Source organism: Canis lupus, chromosome 23, assembly GCF_003254725.2.
Source record: "Canis lupus dingo isolate Sandy chromosome 23, ASM325472v2, whole genome shotgun sequence".
Lineage (NCBI taxonomy): Eukaryota > Metazoa > Chordata > Mammalia > Carnivora > Canidae > Canis > Canis lupus.
Genome location: NC_064265.1, coordinates 49,873,234 through 49,893,361, shown reverse-complemented (window position 1 = coordinate 49,893,361; position 20,128 = coordinate 49,873,234). Strand labels below are relative to the sequence as shown.

The window sequence follows — 20,128 nt, the reverse complement described above, 5'->3', positions numbered from 1 at the left end:
GGGTGCCAGACCCCTGGACCTTACTACACCTATAAGCATTTTTCCTCCACACGACCTCTGATACACAGGTGGAAAGACCAGAATGCAGCGAGCAGAGCTATACCAGCCTGCCTCCTGCTCCTCGAGCCTGCCCAAATCATTGGACCAGTCTACTGCCCTCATTGCCCATCCCAGCCCTCTCCCCTGTGTTAGCAAACTAGCTCTCTAGCAGCTTCAGATGCATGGCTTCTCCACAAATACCTTCTTAGGATATAAACAGGATCTCATCACGTCTTACCTATGAATCCTTCAAAGGTTTCCATGATCAGCTCCTCCAATGACCTTCTGTTCCTCTCTTAGCTCCCCCATCCAGAAGGTTTGGGGAAAGCAAGGAGGAAGAGAAAGAGGAGAAAGACCATGGAGACAAGTGGTCACCTACTCCGGGGTTCCTACTATGTTAGGTTTTGTAGCTGTAATGTTATTTAATCTTCTCCATGATCCTATGGGGTTTTACTGATGAAAAAGTAAATGTGTAGAAGTCATAAATAATTGTGTGAGTCACCTACTCAGTAAGCCTTAGGACCAGCATTCAATTCATATCTGTCTCTCTCCAAAACTTGTTTGTATAACCATCACCTCTAGACCCTCAGATATACTATTCCCTTTACATTAAATGCTCTACCAATCTTAGGCCGGTTGTTCAACCCTTAATTCATCCTACAAAATCCTGCACATGAATCGCCAACTCTTCAAAGTCATCCCTGACTCTCAAAGTAGCATTTATCACTTGCTCTACTACATTACGGCTACGTCTTAAGTAGCAACGTTGCATGCATCAAGTCAAACTCTAATTATCTGGTTGACATTGTTCTTCCCCCTACATGCTGTTCTTGGAGATACTTAAAGCCAGGAACCATGCCTTTCCTGTTGTGAGCTCAGTGATCGATACACTGCCCAGGGCACAGCTGGTGCTTGGTCAATCTTTGTTGACCTGAACAATTCTGTTGTGAAAAGAGTAAATTGGTAAACCAAATGCTTTTGGTTAAATTCCTAACTAGAACTTAGCAAGCCATCTATGTGACTGTTAGATTGCATAACCTCCCAGGCTTCAGAAAACTTATCTGCACAATTACTCAAGGGAAAGGAGAAGATATTAAGTGATCTCTAATATCTCCTCAGATTCCAAAATCCTATGCACTTACCCTTTGCATACAGAGCATGTGTGGAGGGAGAACAACTATAATCAGATGCAAAATGAAACATGGCATTTGTATAATTGCACTTACTGCATAGTTGATGGAACTTGACTATATTTATTGGGGCAATGGAGGGGGAGACTAGCCACCTTATAAATAAACCACTTTATGAGTTTTTAATGTGTTCCTTATTAAAAATACATTACTTTCCATGCCAAATTAAATACATTTAAAGCCAATGTTTCCCTTCTTAAGTTAAATGAGATTTCTGCTTATTTTAGTCCTGTGATTAAGCAGCACACGCTACTCAGAATATAGACTAGTAGAGGAAAATATCCTCTACATAGGAAAAGTCAGAGGGTTTTAGAGCAAGAGAAGAACTAAAACTCAAATCCAAAGCCCAAGGATGGAGACAGTACACCAATGGTTAATAGTGGAGTAGCCTCATTCCCAATTTTCAGATGATTGACCAGCTGCAGTCATACTAGCATGAGTTCATTGCCATGCTAGTTTATGATATGTCCATCCCTTCCAGATGTGATCATTAGAGAATGTCAACAACAGACATAGGTTGCCGCCCCATAACCTACTCCCCTTTCCTCACACCAAGCCTATTTTGCTTCTTCCTTCTCAGCCAGGTAGTTTAGGAGGGGCTGAGCACAAAGCTACAGAAGTCAGTCATTATCTCCCATTGCCCAGATGTAGTCAGTGGCCCAGAAGTGGACAGGACACCCAATCAAAACGAGGGACTCAACAAGAAGATGAAAATTCTGGGAGAAGAAAGCTCCTCCTTTCTTTCTTCCTTCTGGAAGTGAATGAGAACTATCGTCAGCCACGTTGGAGATGAGAGAAGAGCTTAAAGCTGCCTCAGACCCATCATGTGGAGCTGAAAGCGGGGTTGTTGCCAAAAAAGAGTCACAAATGCAGATAGACCAGGTCCTGTCTATCATGCTTGAACCTTAAATCTACCCTTTCCTTAAGTTTTTCCCTACCTCTAGACTTTTTATTATGTGCACCAGCCAGTTTCCTTTAATACTTAAGCTGGTTTGTTTTTCTGTTGCTTACAATATATATACATACATACATACATACATACATATATATGTTTAAAATATATTAATATATATCTGGTAGAAGATGGTCTATGCTATTCAAGGTTATCTATAAAGTAGAAGCATTTTAATAGAATGCATTTCAATTTCTTACTGACATAAGGCCCCACATTTTCTTCAGGTTAGAATCAGAACAAGAGTCTTTTTCTGTAAACTTCACTACAAATCAGACTGATGAATTCCAGTCCTTGTTTTAGATCTGAGGTATCTCAAAAAGAAGAACTTCAAAAGCACATATCTCAAATTCTTAAAATCTCATTTTAATTTCAATTTTCCCCTCTTTTATAATAGTCACACACACACACATTTGGAAATTGGGAATAGAGGAAGGGGGTAAAATTTGTCCACATTCCTTCTACTTAAAAATAACAACTGATAATATTTGGTTGTTTTTCCTTCTATTCTTTGTGCAATGTTTTTACAAACTGCAATTGGGCCCATTATGATTGTTGGTATAACATCTATCTGTCCTGATTTAAAAAGTGAAGTTGAGGTCAATATGAAAGATTTAGATGATGTGGAACATTCCACACACACATATATACTCCAACCAAGTAGAATTGCTGAATAAAATATAACAAAATTAATGTACATGCAAGTTTGAAACCTAGAAAGAGAAGTCTCCAGATGTCAAAACGAAGAGAGCACCAAAGTCAGAGGGTAAAGGCATGGTGTCTTCCTACCCTCCCTCTGGAGGCAGAGAAGCTCTGTTTCATGAGGCAAGCATAGATAACTCCGTGTGCATCATTTTGAATAATTCAGCTTTATAAATATCATTGGTAGAAAATCCTTCCACATTCTGGTCACGAGTCGGGCTAATTTAAGTTTTCAACTATGGTTTTTTATATTTTTCTCAATGTTCCTAGTAGGAGGAAATCCAGAGATGCTGCTCAGTGGATGGGAGTCAGAGTTCTGTTAACTAGAAGTTCAGAATTAGCTTTTAACATTTTTCCTACATATGCACGTGGATCTTTGCTTTCTTCTATTAAGTAGATCTCTGTGTGTGAAGTAAATTCTATATCTCTCTGCTCTTGCTATGGTTAATAGTGACCTCCATGTTCCTGACTCCAATGGTCTACTCTTCATCGTTAGCCCGTTTGACCCAATAGCAGATTTAACATAGTTGATCCCCCCACCTCTTCATTCAGCTCCTGATTACACACTCTCCCATGGTTCTCCTATCTTCTGAGAGTTTGCCTTCAGTCTCTTTTGCTATCTCCTCCTCATCTCTGTCACCTCCTATCATTGGGGAGGCTGGTGTGCTACTCTCACGGCTGTACTCTCTCAGGCTAGATGGACGACTCCAAAACTTGTATCTTTATATCCTGAATATAAATCCCCAGCCCAGACCTCTCCTATGAACTCCAGACTCTTGTCTACTTGAAATTTTCCCTTTGTTGTCTAATATGCATTTCGATATCTCATGTCTGCGAACTAAGTTCTTACTCTTCTTTCCATGAGATCTGCTCCCCTGTAATCTTACTCATCTCATTTTAGGGCAACTTAATTGTCCCAATTTCCCAGGCCAACAAACTTGAAGTCATCTTTGGATTATATCCTTTTATCACACATTACACCCAATTTGTAATGCTCTTAAATTCTACTCTTAACCCATTTCCACTCTGGTTCAAGCTATTGTTACTTCTTGTCTGACCCATTACAATAACTTCCTAATCAGTAACCTTGCTTCTAACTTTCAGTCTATTTTCCAACTTAGCTATTGGAGTGAACCTGTAACTCCATGTAACTTTCCTGTTTAATACTCTCTAAATACTCTTCTATCTCACTAGGACTAGAAGCCAACATCTTTTATTTTTTTAGTTTAATTCCAATGTAGTTAATATACAGTGTTATATTAGTTTTAAGTGTACAATATAGTGATTCAGTGATTCCATGCATCACCATGTACTCATCACAGCAAGTGCCTCCTTAATCCCCATCACTCATTTCACACGTCTCTCCACCTTCCTCCCCTCTGGTAACCATCACTTTGTTCTGTATAATTAAGAGTTTGTTTCTTGGCTTGTCTTTCTCTCTTTCTTACCCTTTGTCCATTTGTTTTGTCTCTTAAATCCCACGTGAGTGAAATTATATGATAGTTTGTCTTTCTCTGACTTTTTCACTTAGCATTATGCTCTCTAGCTCTATACATGTCATTGCAAATAGCAAAGTTTCTTTCTTCTTTATGGCTGAATAATACTCCATAATATATATATATATTTTACATATTCCATTCATCTATTGATGGACAATTGGGCTGCTTCCATAATCTGGCTATTGTAAATAATGCTGCAATAAACATAGGAGCACATGTGTTGCTTTGAATTTGTGTCTTTTAATTTTTGAGGTGAATACCCAGTAGTGCAATTACTGGATTAGAAATAGTTCTATTTTTAACATTTTGAGGAATCTCTGCACCATTTTCCACAGTGGCTGCACCAGTTTTAGAAGTCCACATCTTTTAAATGACCTACAAAGACCAGTATGACTTGGCTTCTGTGCAGTAAAGTATTAAGCATGATCAAAGGAGACATTGGCCCTTTGCCCCTGGCTCCTGGGAGGTAACCTCAAAGCCCTTGGAATGTTCTACCCAACAGGAGTGTCTTTGTTTGACTGGGGAGGCTTGGGCCATGCCTGATGATCTATGCTAAATACGTGGCTCATTGTGGGGCCCTTGGGCTACTGGGAATTCAGCTCATCCTCCACATGGGCTAAACATCAAGGTCAACCATGCAGGTGGTCAGTGTGTCTATATGGCCAATCCCCAGTGAAAAGTCTGGACACCAAGTCTTGGAATAAGCTGCCCTGGCTGACAATACTCTGTGCATATTGTCACACTTTATTTTGGGGGTAAAGTACTTTCCATACAACTCCATTGGAAGAAGACATCAGAAGTTCTGCTTGGTTCTCCTGGACTTCCACTCTAGGCCCCTTTCCTCCAAGCTGACTTTAATCTGTATCTTTTTGTAGCCATAGAATATAATTGCAAATATAATTCTTTCCTGAGTTCTGTGAGTCTTCCTAGTGAAGCATATATATATATACTTTCACTTTAGGCCTTTCTTTACACATGCTGTGATCTCTGTCTGAAGCATTCTTCCTCCCAGAAACCCAGGTGATTGTCCTTTTCACCTCCTTCAAATACCATCTTCTGGGTGAGGCCTTGCCTGGGTGCACCCTTTAAAATTTTAGCTGTTCACTGACACATATACTCATCCTCCCTCCTGCTTTGTGTTTCTACAGAGGACTTATTCTTCCTGAAATGTTACAGTTTATTGTCTATCTCATCCCAACTAGAATGAAATCTCCAAGAAAACAGGGAACTTACTGTTTTGTTCTGTCTTGTTCATTGCCGTGTCTCCTGGGATAGTGTGTAACATAGATGAAAACTTAGTAATAGCTCTTGAATGAAAGAATGAATCTGTGTATGTTGGGGAGGAAATAAGGTAAATAGCTCAACCAAAAATAAACACAGCACCCAAAACAGCAAGGACCAATTAGTGGTCATAGAAAATAACTTCATAAAAAGCGTGCCCCATTGAATTATAAAATATGGATTTGGCTGCACAAGCCTGATTTTTCATTTTCTCAGGGACTGTGTTTTGGATCACTCAACATTCTAAATGGGTCATGAGACATAAAAGGGAAAATATTTACCCACACAGGACGTCCAGAAAGAACATCCACCAAGAACTAGTGAATATGGAATAAAAAATGGAAGGTCCTTGGAGAGAAAATGGTGGTGAGGAAGGAACTGAAAGAAGGTAGTTGGACTTCATCCACTCTCATTGAGCCTCACCCAGGCTGGCTCCCTCAGGCAATTAAACCCCTCGAATGGAAAAGTGTGACCCTACTGTTGGTATGGCCCAGTCCCAGTAACGCTGAGTAGAACAGGTCAGGATATTTCCCAAGATATAAAGGTGGTCAGAGTCAAGTGAGAAAACTTCTCAATGACTCAAACACCTAATGATACCACCAAGGTACCATCCTCCAACTGCTGGTCATCAGCTGAAGAATTCCTTAGTTATAGGCCAGATTGTTCCTGGGAAAATCTGAGCTATACCAAGAATAAGAAGGTCTAATCAGAATTCACAATCATGCATAATTACTGAGTAGGGAAAGAATCCTCTAGTGTATTTAGGTTGATGGGTCATCTAGGAATCCCAACAGGATAGCTGACCCTGCAGACTTGTCTCCCATCTTTTGGGAAATGACACTCGGGTGCTTTAATGAGATGAGGAGCCTCTTGCAATGAGATGGAACCAGAAAATGATCAGGAAAAGAGTAAGCCCAAAAGGGCTCATAGAATTGATGGACAAGAGGTAGGAAGAATGTGTGGTGGGAAGGGGTGTAAAAGGAGAGACCCATGGCTCCAGGATGTTGGCACACAAGCACCACATCTAGGAGAAATAAGGCGTATGCCCAGAGCGAAGGCCATGAGTGTCTTGTTTGGTCTCTATAACTCAGGACCCAACTGTGGGTAGGACTAGACAGTGACATCACGGACAACTTTCTGGAGGAAAGTACAGTGAAGACATCATGAATGCAAGGAGATAAATAAATGAATGAAAAGTGAAACAAGATGGATGTGTGAGGAGGAACAAAAATAAAGTGGGCTTATGACATTATAAATATGATAGAAAACTTCAAAGGACCTTAAAATAGAATCCATTTCCCATGAGAACAATGTTGTCCCCCAAGTGCCACTATCTCAAATGAGGACATTTGTGATGCTTTTAGTAAAGAGAGATAGGCAGGAAGTGAGTAGCAGGGAGACTATGGGTGGAAAGTTTGGTAGAACAATTCCCTGAGTCTGATAATCCAGCCGATTGCCTGCCAGTAAAGAACGAGGGCTTCTTTGTTATTATTCTGCTTAATAACTTGTTTACTCAGCAAATGTTTACCGAGTTCTACACCAGAGACTGGATTCTAGGGAAGCAGCAATTACCCCTACAGATAAGACCCCGTCCTCCCGGAGCTCCCCCTCCAGAGGGAGAGACACGCGATACAGAAATAAACGAACCGGAGTGCCAAGAGGAACAACAGGCACAAAGGAAGGAGGCACTAATTCGACAAGTCTTACAAAGAAGCTACAATAAGGATTAAGCTTTTGGGACATTACGCATAAGGTGCCCGTCATACCCAATGGTCATCTTGGGAGCCGTGACAGCGCCTTTTTAAGGCCCTAACCAGCCTCTGAGCGCGTGTTGCCACCCTGTGCTGAGTTGCAGAGTGCTGCACCATTTCCAGGGCAGTGACCTGTTACAAACCCTCCCGATGCTGACGCACAGCTTCGATACCTGATGAGCTACACACTCTACACCCACACCCTTCAATTGTCAGAACTTCTAAAATATTCTGCCTTTATAAATTAAAAGGAATATGGGGAGAGGAAAAATAGACCAAAGACAACTGGGCCAAAGTTCCTTGTCTGAAGGTGTTCCCTGTGCCCCACGTGGAACCTACGCTTCCCTGGCTGCTGGGCAGCTCAGCTTCCTCTCCCTCGCCCACAGGGGGACCTCGGCCCGAACCCACACCATTGCCTGTTTGTAACAGACTTGTCCCTTGGGCTGCTGCTCCAGCCTTTTGGGGTGGCTCTGGGCTCATCTCCTCGGTACTTGACTTTGGGGCTGCACATTCTGAGCTAACCACGTGCTGGATGCTCCCAGCCCCCTCACTCTGTCCACGCTCAGAGGGCCTAACCCCAGTTCCTGACGAGTCAACAGCCCTGCCCCTGCGACCAGCACACACCCTTCAGGGGATGTGTCAAGCAGAACAGAGATGACTGAGTTTGTGTAGGTCAGTACGTCTTTGAGATCCACCTCAGCTTCGGACCTGAAATTCCAGTTTACAAGGTTGTGGCCCTTGTCGTGTAGCTGTGGAAGACTCCGTCTTGGAGACAGGATTGGTCGCAGTAACCAGGACCCGTTAGGACAAGCACAGCAATTGTGTGGCACTATAGCACCACCTCCCAACCCCGAGCAGACATTGCAAATAGTCAGAGGCCTTTTCCCACTGACCTCCTCCCTGAGCTAAATTTAATCCGTCCTGAACTGTTCCAGATTGAAGGAAACTAAAAAGACAGGACAACTAAGCACTGTATGTGATTCTAACCTGGATCCAGTACTAGTGGAGTAAAAAAGAAAAAAAAAATTGCTATAAAGGGCGTCATTGGGTCACCTGATGAAATTAGAATACAGACAGCCTATCAGGTAAAGGTATCATACCCCATCAATTTGGTATTTGCATGGGGGTGTACGTACGGGGTAAAGGGCCGTGACATATGTAACGTACCCTCAAACTTAATTTTCTCTTGGAAAAATAAATTAGGAGGTGGTGGGAGTGCAAGAAGCGTGCACATAAGAACCTGAGCAAATGTCAAGGCAAATGGGGCAAAATGCAAACAATATGTTAAGAAGAAAAATGGCTGAAAAGTTATTAGTATTATTCTTACAAGTTGTATGACAGATTGAAATTATCTTCAAATTAGAAGTTTTGTTTTTACTTTTTAGTAATCTGGTTTTGGGCAGCCCCGGTGGCGCAGCTGTTTAGCGCCACCTGCAGCCCAGGGTGTGATCCTGGGGACCCGGGATCAAGTCCCGCGTCAGGCTCTCTGCATGGGGCCTGCTTCTCCCTCTGCCTGGGTCTCAGCCTCTCTTTCTCTCTCTCTCTGTGTCTCTCATGAATAAATAAATAAAATCTTTCTAAAATAATAATAATAATAATCTGGTTTTAAGAAATAGGTAGATTGCCTAAAAATTGCTCCTCTACCACCTGGACTCCCATGATTAGAGGTTCATTTCTTTGGCTGTGACATATTTACAGACCACCCCACCCCACCCCATCAACCGGGACAGCTTTGCTTTCCCCTGTCCGGGGGGGTTGGGGGGAGAAGTGTTCTTTTTCTTTATAATTGTTTGAAACACAGAGACCTAGAACATCTCTTCACCTGGGCACCGGCATGTATTACACGATGTACCATCGAAACCTTAGGGAGCGGCGGTTGATAACGAGCTGGATGAGGAGCTAGAAGCATCCCCGGCTGGGGACTAAGGCAGCGGGTGTGGAGGGTGACCCAGAGAGGTGAAGCTGCGCCCCGAGTGCAGAGGCGGGAGGCACCACTCCCCACCTGTGTATCTGGGGCCGGGCCTAGGCAGCGGGGGTGTGAGCAGGGGCTGGCTCCTCTGCGGGGGCCGGCGGCCCGCGCTCCTCCAGACTCCCTGCAGCCGCCCGCTCCACTGCGACCAGGTGCCTGCAAAACACATCAACGGAACATTCTCTAAAGCCAGGCCAAAGCGTGAAGCACCCCCTCTCCACCCCAGGGGCCGCCCCCAGGCTCTGTGCTGTGGCCCCGAAGCCCCCAGACACAGAAATCTGCGCAGCCAGACACCTGGCTCACCCGGGTTACGGGGACACAGGCCTGCTGTAGGCATCAGGGTCCCCAAATCCTGGGAGGACGCTGGCCATAAATTCTTGTTTTTTCTCACCACGGGAAACTTCCCAAGTGGCATCAAAAGAGGGATTTCTTAATTTTCACAATCAAGGGAAACCCGCAGATGGGAGTGGAAGCCGTGGCCTAGCACGGCCTGGGCACAATTCACAGATCTCTGCGAGCTGCGGGTCAGGAGCCCGGGGGCTTCCTTTTCTTTATGAAACAGCACATCTTAGCGGCACTCCTGGGCACTGCAGGGAAATTCGGAAGTTTTTTGTTGTTTTTTCCTCCTTGAGTGAAAACATATGTGACCTACAGTAGCTCCTGGGTCAGGAAAACTCAGGCTAAATGCTCATTTTTTTTTTCTCATTGTGAAACCACCACCACCAATTTCTACATGAGAAAAACGTGGGTTAATAGAACCCGGTGTTGCTCCCGAGCCCCGAATTTCAGATGTTTTCCTTCAGCTACGGAAAAACGAAGCAACGCTCCCCCTGGAGAAACATACGTGGAAATTTCAAAAAGGAATAAAAATAATACTTCGAATCCAAGTGGCACTCCTCTCTCACTTTTGCTTAAATTTTTAAAGGGTTTTCGATCTAAACTGACACTTTTAAAACATACTTATTTTAGAACCCCTGTTACATTCAAGAGGAAATAAACAGTCTGCCCCATTCTGAATAGGCCCCTTTCACCAAGCCTTCCAGGCCCTTCCCCAGCAGGCTATTCAGATTTCATATAATCACACAGGTTCTGAGTCTGAACCATCTCAGTGACACCGATGTTCCTCCAGAAATGTTGATGCCAGGAGAGCCGCAGTCACAGCAAATTTTAGCCCAGGCCTCACAACTGACCAAAAGCAGGCCAGTCTAAAATAAATCATGTAGGCGCCCTTTTTTTAATGTAGAAAATAACCCTGCACATGTAGCCATTTATTTTTTTTATTTTTTTTAGGCTTTTGATTTTTCATGGTCATGGCCATAGCCACTTTTCAAGCGGGTCCAAGTGTGCCAAGTGCTCCGTGAAAAAAGTAGGTCACGGGAATGCATTGTGAAGGGATTTTTGTTTGGGGCCAGGGTGGGGCGGGGGGCTAGCTGGAAGGATGACAGTGAGTTCAATTTGGGAATAAAAATCATTTTCCGTTTCCGCGCTGTATTACAGGAATCACAAGAAAGGGGAAAGGGCTACAAGGGGATAGGCCTTCCCGGGTGCCTACTGTTTGGGCCTTTACACAAACGGTATTACCCTGTGAGGAGGGTTCATTTTCATCCTCTGGGTAAGGCAGCCGGGCATCAGGGAAGCAGGGAAGGAGAAGGTGGCCATCCAATCCTGCAGCTGGGACGCCACCTTCTCACTTTGACAGAACCCAGGCAAAGGTTCCCAGAGTGAATCTATTACCTGGTCTCTACAAGGATCTCCGTGTAGAGACCAGGTAATAGATGCTCCCAGACGCTCTGCCCAACATCCTGGAGAAAGCAGTGGCTGGGTGAGGATTCTCTCTGGCGTTGGGGCCCTCTTCTTCCTCCACACATGTGCCTCGACACCCAAGCTTTCCTCTTGCTCTGCTTTAGAAACCTCCTTTCCTGCCTTCTCTGTTTTCAGGCCACACCTGCCCGACATGTCTCCTCCTAGGTGGGCTGCCTGTCAGCTTAGCTTCCAGGCTTCTACTGTAACGGAACCGAGGCCTCCAGTTGGAGAAAACCTCAGACACTGCGGCAAAGCTGATGGGAGAGGTGCTACGAGCAGGTGGTAGTTTTTGCCTTTTAGTTGGGTTCTGCTTCAAATATTTCTGTTCTGGACACAATGCCAGGCATGGAAACACATGGTTTGATAAAAGATTATTTTCGTCTTCTTATACACCATTTGGAGAGTAATTTATTACAATGCTCCGTGAGGCCGTTTTAAGTCAGTAAGAGGTCATGTGTGAGGTGGAAAAAAAAAAAAGACATCTTCTCAATAGATCCTAAGGACAGATTCCGACAGGAGAAACAAAAAATGGTTAAAAGCAAGGGAGGAAAGGAGGGTGGTACGCTCCGAATTGTGCAAAATTCAATTTGTAAGCGTGCATTTCCGCCCCTCTCTTTTTTAGGCATATGGTGAGACACGTTTCCTTTCGAACTCTGCGAGATGACTAAACGATGTTATTATTTATGTAGTGAAGAACCACGAGAGAAATCCTCTCTGGCCTCCAGATTAAAAAGAGATGTGCCCACACTGAGCAACTGGCCTGTGCCCACCTCCTGCAAGAACTGCACGACTGTCGTCAAGAGCGCCGCTTCACTCTTTGCAATTTCGTGCCCCTGGAGAACACAGAGCCTGGCCCCTTCCTGCTCTTAATGCTCCTTGAATTCACTCCTTCTGATTTGGTATTTTTGTTTTTCTCAATGAGACGCTCTTGGGTACCTTAACTACCTCTGGAAAAAAGAGGTTTAAAAATAAACACAAACAAACAAAGAAGCTATGCGCCTGACAGCTTTGCTTTCTAGACCAGGGGTCAGCAAACTGCGGCCTATTGGCCAATGCCGACCTGCCACTTACCTTTGTCTGTTCCTCAAGCCAAGCTTGGCTCGTACATTTTTTAACGATTTGGGAGAAAAAAAAGGAAGAAGATTCACGAGATGTGAAACTTACATAAAACTCGTGTCATCCCTCAGCCCCTGCATACGGTTTTGTGGGACCGCAAGCACACCCCCCTCCACTTCCTGTCGGTGGCGGCCTTCACCCTACAGTGGCACCGTTCTGTAGTTGTGACAACGGTGGACACGGCCCGTTGAGCCTAAAATATTTACCCCCTGGCCTTTCACAGGCCCTGTTTGCTGACCCCTGCATCAGACCTTCATTTTACACCTGCTGGAGTTCCTCCTGGCTAATTATAAAATTGCTTCAAAGCTGAATATTTGCTACATCCTTACTCAGTCTAGATATTTTTTGTGTGTTTTAGCCATAAAACGACTACTTAGTGTTCTTTAATCTTGAACTAAGCTCAGGTTTACTATCTGGCTCAGATTTCAATGCTGTGTAATGGAGACAATTAACTTTCAACCTCTTAGGAATGACTAAAGGACCCTCCTGGGTAACTATTATATAGACACTAATAAGATGAATCCACAAAAACCTTCTATTTTTGCGAAAAACTCTAAGCCAACAGAAGGATCTACACAGCAACTTGGCACTTTGTGCACCACGTTCAAACAATTTCCTCCAGTTTCTTTTCAGTTGATACATGTGTTTGCATATTTACTGATTTTTTCCCTCTCCTGGTCACCCTCAGTTAGAAATAAAACCAAGTCTCCATGGAAACACAACAGAATGCTCTCTCACAGATGATCGAGGGACCCAAGCAGCTGGTATTGGGCTGGAGGCTGCAATGGCATCTGACCAAATTAGGAAGAGAAAACAGCTTATGGGATCTTCCAGAACTCTCAGAATTCTAAAGCTCAGCATGAAAACCTACACAGATTGTGAATTAGTGCAGATTTTTTTTATTCCTTCTAAGGGACATTCTATCTTATCATAAGATATTCTTATATTCCTTTAAGATGTTCTGTCTTCCCCATTTGTACGTTCCAGCTATAGGGCCTTCCATCCTCTGCCCCTAGAATGGATCACAGAGGCTAGAGAATAAGCAAGAAGCGAGCACCTACTGTGTGTTAGGCACTTACATGTCACAGCCAGCTCAGTGTCACACGGGTTGGAGGTCAAAAGAGCTGGGATTTGAACTCTGTTCTGATTAACTCCAAAGCCCATTCTCTTTCCACTATTTCCATTCTCTTTCCACTCTACGTGCAATAATACCCTTCAAAAGGAAGAAAATAGAAAAAGACAGGTTGCACAGGGTATTTTGACATAGCCACAGTTGGGAAGGCGAGGGATGGAAATGAGGGTAAGGAAGAAAGAATATGAAATTCACCTTCTCACCCAACACCACCTACGTTTCTAAGAAGTCAATAGGATTTCATTCACATGTGGAATTTAAGAAACAAAACAAATGGACAAAGGGGGAGGAAGTAAGAGAGAAAACCAGAAACAGAGTCTTAACTCTAGAGAAGAAGCAGATGGTTGCCGGAGGGGAAGGGGGGGGATGGGTGACATAGGTGAGGGAGGTCAAGGAGCACCGGGTGAGGAGCACCGGGTGATGTACGGAAGAGCTGAACCACTACGCTGTACACCCTGAAACTGATACAACACTGCGTGTTAACTATACTGGAATTAAAGTGAAAAACCCAAAAAGAAAAAAAAATGTCATGGCAAAAAGCCAAGCTGGGGGGTGGGGGGGGACTGAGAGAACCTGTATTCTCTTCCCTAAAAATCCCTCCCTAATGTTACAAGGACAAGGCTTTAAATAAGGATGATTAATACGGGTCTCCAAAGAACAGACAAATTACTATGGAAATCTGGAGAAAGGAAGGAGGGGGAGGGAGGCATGTAATGGAGGATGGGGTGACAACACCGCCAGCCCCTCAGAACTCAGAACTTTGGCTATTTCCTGGGGCCAATTATCCATTTAGGTGCACTTGTCTCTCCTCAAATTCTGATCTGGAAATGGCTATCTTCTAGGTCCCACCTCTTACCGGTGTGATCCAGGGGCACCTACCCTTGCCCAAGAGCCTGCCCCTGTGACGGGACATCCTCAAGGCCACAGGGCCCTGCTCTCCAAGGCATTAGGAAGAGCCGCCTTGGAACTGTGCCCTCAAACCACAGGAGTGTGGGATTGGCAGGGCCGCCTCGGGAGCCAGACTGGGGAAGCCTGCCCCCTCCAGCAGGCAGGGCTCCGGGCTTCCACCTTCAACAAGGACCCCTTTGCGTTTAACCACTTGAGGAGGGACAATTCCTCTGCTTTGAAACGGTCGGAAAAACACTATCCTAGGACATATCTTCATCTGGACGTCGGCACACACCGCAAAGGCTCCTTGATATCCAGACCCGAACTCTGGAAGGAGCCATGCCCCCTGCAGCTCTATGCCAGGGCTCATGGTAACGCCACCCAGGCTGTGGCAGAGACGCAGAGACAGAGATCTGCCACCCCCCTCATCTGTATTCGGACCTCACCCCCCTGCCACCACTGAGGATCGAGGAGAGAAGGCGAAGAGGCAGAGGGAGACGGTGGCTCCTGGTGGAAGCCAGATTCAGGAAAGGAGGACGAGGAACAGCCAGCGTGGGGAGCCGCGAGTTGTCTCGGAAAGGTGCTTAGATTCTTCTCAGGCTCCACTTCCAAGGCACGACGGGGTGGGCCTGCCCCGGGTCTACCTCATGCCCTGCAAACCTCTAGGAGCTCATTCCTTGTCTGCCTGGAGCCCTTAACTGCATCGAGTCTGTGTGAAATACGTTGCTCTCTGCAGAAAGAAGTCATTTCATTGCAAATTGTTTGATTAATCAAATTAGCTGGTAAACTAGAGCAGTAGCTACTCCATGAAAACAGACCTTTACATTACAGAAAGACGAAATCCCTGGGGACTTCACATCCATGCAAAAACAATCCCACTCTGTGGAGTGCAGAGCTGGGACAGGAGCTGGGACTGGAGACAACTGTTCCTTAGCAATGCTAAATGAATTCTTTCCCCATTTTCGGCACTCTTGTCCTCCCGAACGGCTTTTGCTCAGTTTCCTGGATATTTAAAACTCCAGGCATTTGTCAAGGAAGCACTTGTGCGGTGCCACCAGGTAATTTAGCTAAGCACTGGCCTATCTCACAGAGCTTTGGACAATAATTGCTCTGACAAAGAATGATACTTCCCATCTCAGAGCAATTTATAAAGATTACACATCCAACCCCATACCAGGGGAACACTTCTCCTTTTTGTTAATCTTTCACAGAATAAATGATGGTATTAGAAGGTTAGAGAACAACCAGTAATTTATCTTGGGCTGCAATGATAAAAAAAAAAAAAAAAAAAAAAAAGTGTCGTCATTTCAAGAAGAACTTGCTCAGTTTCATGCACTGTTTTATTAACCATTAACACAGACCACACGATTCAGGCTCAGATGAAAATAACAGCCTTGAAGCCCAGGTAACATTTTTTTTTAAATCCTACTCTTAATTTATAAATCCCCTAAAGAAGAATAGAGCCCCCATTCTTCATTCTGACCTAAGTCACCGACCTACTCCAAGCCAAAGCTATTTCTCCTGGCAGCACATGGTTAGGAGCTTCCACAGGGGAGCCTGCCTGTCTTCCACGGGGCCTTTTGAGCAAAGAGAAAGTAGACCATCTAAAGCTTGAAAAACTAAGGTAGCCAAAGAAGAGGGCTCCCCATCTTCATTTTTTAGATGGTGCTTGGTTTGCCATTTCAAGCCTTATCCCTTTAGTAACAGCACCCCTCGACCTCAACGCAGCGCCCTGCTCGCGTGCCAGTGCAACCAGCAAGTACCTGTAAGGCATGCCCGTCTCGGCTCTGGTGGTTTCCTGCAATGAAATCCCATGAGCACGTAAAAACTTCTCCAGATATTTCCGTTCTGCTGCTCCACTAGGCCTAACCGGCCAGCAGGCTGCCTGGGGTGGAGGCTTGGTCACGGCTAAGTGCCGTCTACATTTCAGGGCTGATTCGCTGGATTTAGGCAGACCCAGCTTGGGGCTGGGGATGTCCGCACAGGCAGGTTTATACAGATGCATGTTTCAAAACCTAAGGAAGCAGAGCGAATTTCATGGTACTGAGCCCTGAGACTGGCTGTATCTTGCTATGATTAATTTGGGTTATCTGGCTTGGCATGTCCCTAAAAGGGCTCAACTCATTTTCCTTAGATGCCCCTTCTTATTTTTGTGTGTGTGAGCAGACTCTTGAGTCCCTGGCAGAGATGCTGGTTACATGTCTCTGTTGGAGACTTTGTAAAAAAAAAAAAAAAAAAATGAAAGAAAGAAAAAGAAAAAAGAAAACACCCTGACAAAGTCCAATCACTTTTCTCCTCCCTGTAAAGTTCCCAAAGGCAAACTTCAACAACTATGTATTGGCCCTGGGGAAAAAATATGGGCAGTCTTTCCCATGTCTTTCTATTTAGGTAAAAGGAAATATTTTGGTGGGATATAAGCCAAATGTTCTGTTCTCATAAAGATCATAAGGCCCTGCAGATGATTCATGGGTATGTAATGAGACCTTTCTAAATTATCAAGTATTTCATAATCAAATAATTTATTATACTAGTGGCATGATTCATTTGGGCAGAAGGTCCGTTAACCTTTTTCTTTTCAAGATGTTGCTATCAAATGATAGGAAATATCAGTAAGACAGGATGAGGACTGGGTGTTATTCTAAATGTTGGCAAATTGAACACCAATAAAAAATAAATTTATAAAAATAAAAAAATAAAAAGATGGTTATAAAAAGCAGAGGGCCTACACAAATATGCCCAACTGACTTTTGACAAAGGTATAAGAGCAATTCAATAAGAGAAGGATAAGCTTTTCAACAAATGCTACTGGAACAATTGGACATTTATAAACAAGAACAAAAATAAATGAATCCTTCATTTAAACTTCATATTTATACAAAAAATCAAAATGTATCACATACTTAAATATCAAACTTTATTATAAACTTCCAGGACAAAATGTAGGAGAAAATCTTCAAGACCTGGGGGTAAGTGAAGAGTTCTTAGACCTGACATCCAAACAACAATCCACAAAAGGAAAAATTAGTAAATTGGATATTATCAACCTCCAAAACTTTTTCTCCATGAAAGATCCTGTAAAGAGGATAAAAAACTAATTATGGACTAGAAGGAAATATTTGCAAGCCACATATCCAACAAAGGGCTTATATCTGGAACATACAAAGAACTCCCAAAATGCGACAATAAAAACATAAATATTCAATTAGCTGGGGGACAAAAGATATTAACAGACATTTCATCAAAGAAAATATATAAATGGCAAATGAAACATGTTCAACATCATTAGCCATTAGGGAAATGCAAATTAAACCCTGTGACTTATTACTACACACCTATCAGATTAGTAAATTTAAATGCCAGTAACACCACATGCTGGCAAGGATCCGGAGAAACTGGATCATGCACACATTGCTGGTGGGAATGTACATCGGAAAAGAGTGTGACAGTTTCTTATAAAAACCAAACCTACCAAACCTACCATACGACACAGCAATTGTACTCTTGAATATCTCCCCCAGAGAAATGGAATCTATGTTCACACCAAAAAACTATACACAGATGTTCACAACAGGTTTATTCATAACAGCCCAAAACTGGAAACAACCCACATTTTCTACAATCGGTGAATGATTAAACTGTGATATATCCAAACTACAGAAGACTATTCAGCAATAAAAAGGAATGAACTATTGATACAAGCAACGAGTTGAATGGATCTCAAGGAAATTATGCTGAGTGGAAAAAAGGCCAATTACGCATGTAAAATAGGACTCACTTGCTCTCCTCCTCTCCCACCACATCACAAACACTCCTTCCCAGCTTCCCAATTTCTCTGTCAGGCTATCATTATTTATCTTGTTTTCTAATGGTTTAATATATGTCTTATCTTGCCAACTTTTCAGTAAAGCCTTTAAGAGTAAAAAAGAAAGTCATCCTACTATATGATTTCATTTGTATCATGTCTTGGCAGAATTATAGAGATGAATTATACAGATATATAGCATTATATAGATATAACCAATTAGTGCTTGCCAGGGCTTAGAGAAGAGGAAAGAGAGGGAGGTGACTCTGTCCATAAAAAGGTAGATGAGGGATTCTTTTTTTTTTCTTTAAGATTTTATTTATTTATTCATGAGAGACACAGAGAGAGAGGCAGAGGGAGAAGCAGGCTCCGAGGAGCCCGATGTGGGACTCAATCCCGGGACCTTGGGATCATGACCTGAGCCAAAGGCAGATGCTCAACCACTGAGCCCCCCAGGTGCCCCTAGATGAGGGATTCCTGTGCTGGAACTGTCATGTGTCTTGATGATGGTCGTGGCCACACCTCTCTACACGTGTGATAAAATGGCATAGAACTAAGACATACTCACACACAAATGAGCGCAAGCAAAATCAATGAAATCGGAGTAAGGTCAGTGGCTTGCTAGTATCATCATCAATTTCTTAATTGTGGGAACCCTGGGTGGCGCAGCGGTTTAGCGCCTGCCTTTGGCCCGGGGCGCGATCCTGGAGACCTGGGATCGAATCCCACGTCGGGTTCCCAGTGCATGGAGCCTGCTTCTCCCTCTGCCTGTGTCTCTGCCTCTCTCTCTCTCTCTCTCTCTGTGTGACTATCATAAATAAATAAAAATTTTAAAAAATTTTTTTTAAAAATTTCTTAATTGTGATATTGAACTATAGTTATGCAAGATATCATTGGGAGTACCGGGCAAAGGGATTTATCTGTATGGTTCCTTACAACTGCATGTGATTCAATATTTATCTCAAAATAAAAAGGCAAAAAAAAAAAAAAAAAAAGGCCAAATGTCCTCACTTTGTGGGGAGGGTCTCTCCACTTTGTGATTCCAGCTGTACCTCTCCTCCAACTATGACTCCTGGACACGAACGACTCATCCAATCCAACAGGCTTCCTACTCCCACCCCATCCACCACCATAGCTTTGGTCACATGACCTCCCTCCTCCCATGTCCTACAAAGGCCTTACTTCCTCTAGGAATTCTTCCCCGACCTCCTAGCCTCTGGTATCTGATCATTCCCTGAAATTCCTCTTGCAATTCACTCCTAAAGCACCCACTTGACACTTGTAAACTGCTTCCAAATATTTGCACAAACTTGATGATTTCTGCCATATTTTTTAAAAAGATTTTATTTATTTACTCATGAGAGACACAGAGCGAGAGAGAGAGAGGCAGAGACACAGGCAGAGGGAGAAGCAGGCTCCATGCAGGGAGTCCGACGCGGGACTCGATCCCGGAACTCCAGGATCATGACCCAGGACAAAGGCGACACTAAACCCCTGAGCCACCCGGGCTGCCCTCTGCCATATTTTTATACCACCTTTACCATTATTTGTTTACTATTTGGAATTAACCTGATTTGTCTTTCTTTTTTTTTTTTTTAACCTAAATGAATATATTTAGTGTTGTGAGCTGAGTGTTTGTGTCCCTCCAAAATTCACATGTTGAAATCTAATCTCCAGCGTGATGGGAATAGGAGGTAAGGCCTTTGGGAGACAATGAGATCACGAGAGTAGAGCCCTCGTGAATGGGATTTGTGCCTTTAAAAAAAAATTATTTATTTACTTAAGAGAGAGAGAGCTTGGGAAGGGCAGAGGAAGAGGAAGGAGCAGACGCCCCACTGCTGAGCAGGGAGCCCCAAGCGGGGCTCAGTCCCAGGACCCCAGGATCATGACCTGAGCCAAAGGCAGACACTTAACTGACTGAACCACGCAGGCGCCCTGGGATTAGTGCCTTTATAAGAAGAGGCCCGAGAGCGAGCTAGCTCTCTTTCCTCCTTGTAAGGCCAC

General features: G+C 43.8%; 1 protein-coding gene across 2 annotated transcripts in view; it reads right to left on the bottom strand.

Annotated features, from left to right (window-relative positions):
* KCNAB1 (potassium voltage-gated channel subfamily A regulatory beta subunit 1) overlaps positions 1-20,128 on the bottom strand; it is a 359,570-nt gene that overhangs the window by 319,689 nt on the left and 19,753 nt on the right. Inside the window, exon 1 of one of the 2 annotated variants that reach the window (XM_025436029.3) lies at positions 16,086-16,403. The exons of the other annotated variant lie outside the window; for it this stretch is intronic. Within the exon in view, the coding sequence (XP_025291814.1) occupies positions 16,086-16,327 (242 nt within the window). The 5' untranslated portion in view covers positions 16,328-16,403. Of the gene's footprint in view, positions 1-16,085; positions 16,404-20,128 lie in introns of those variants that run through there. 2 annotated transcript variants of the gene reach the window in all.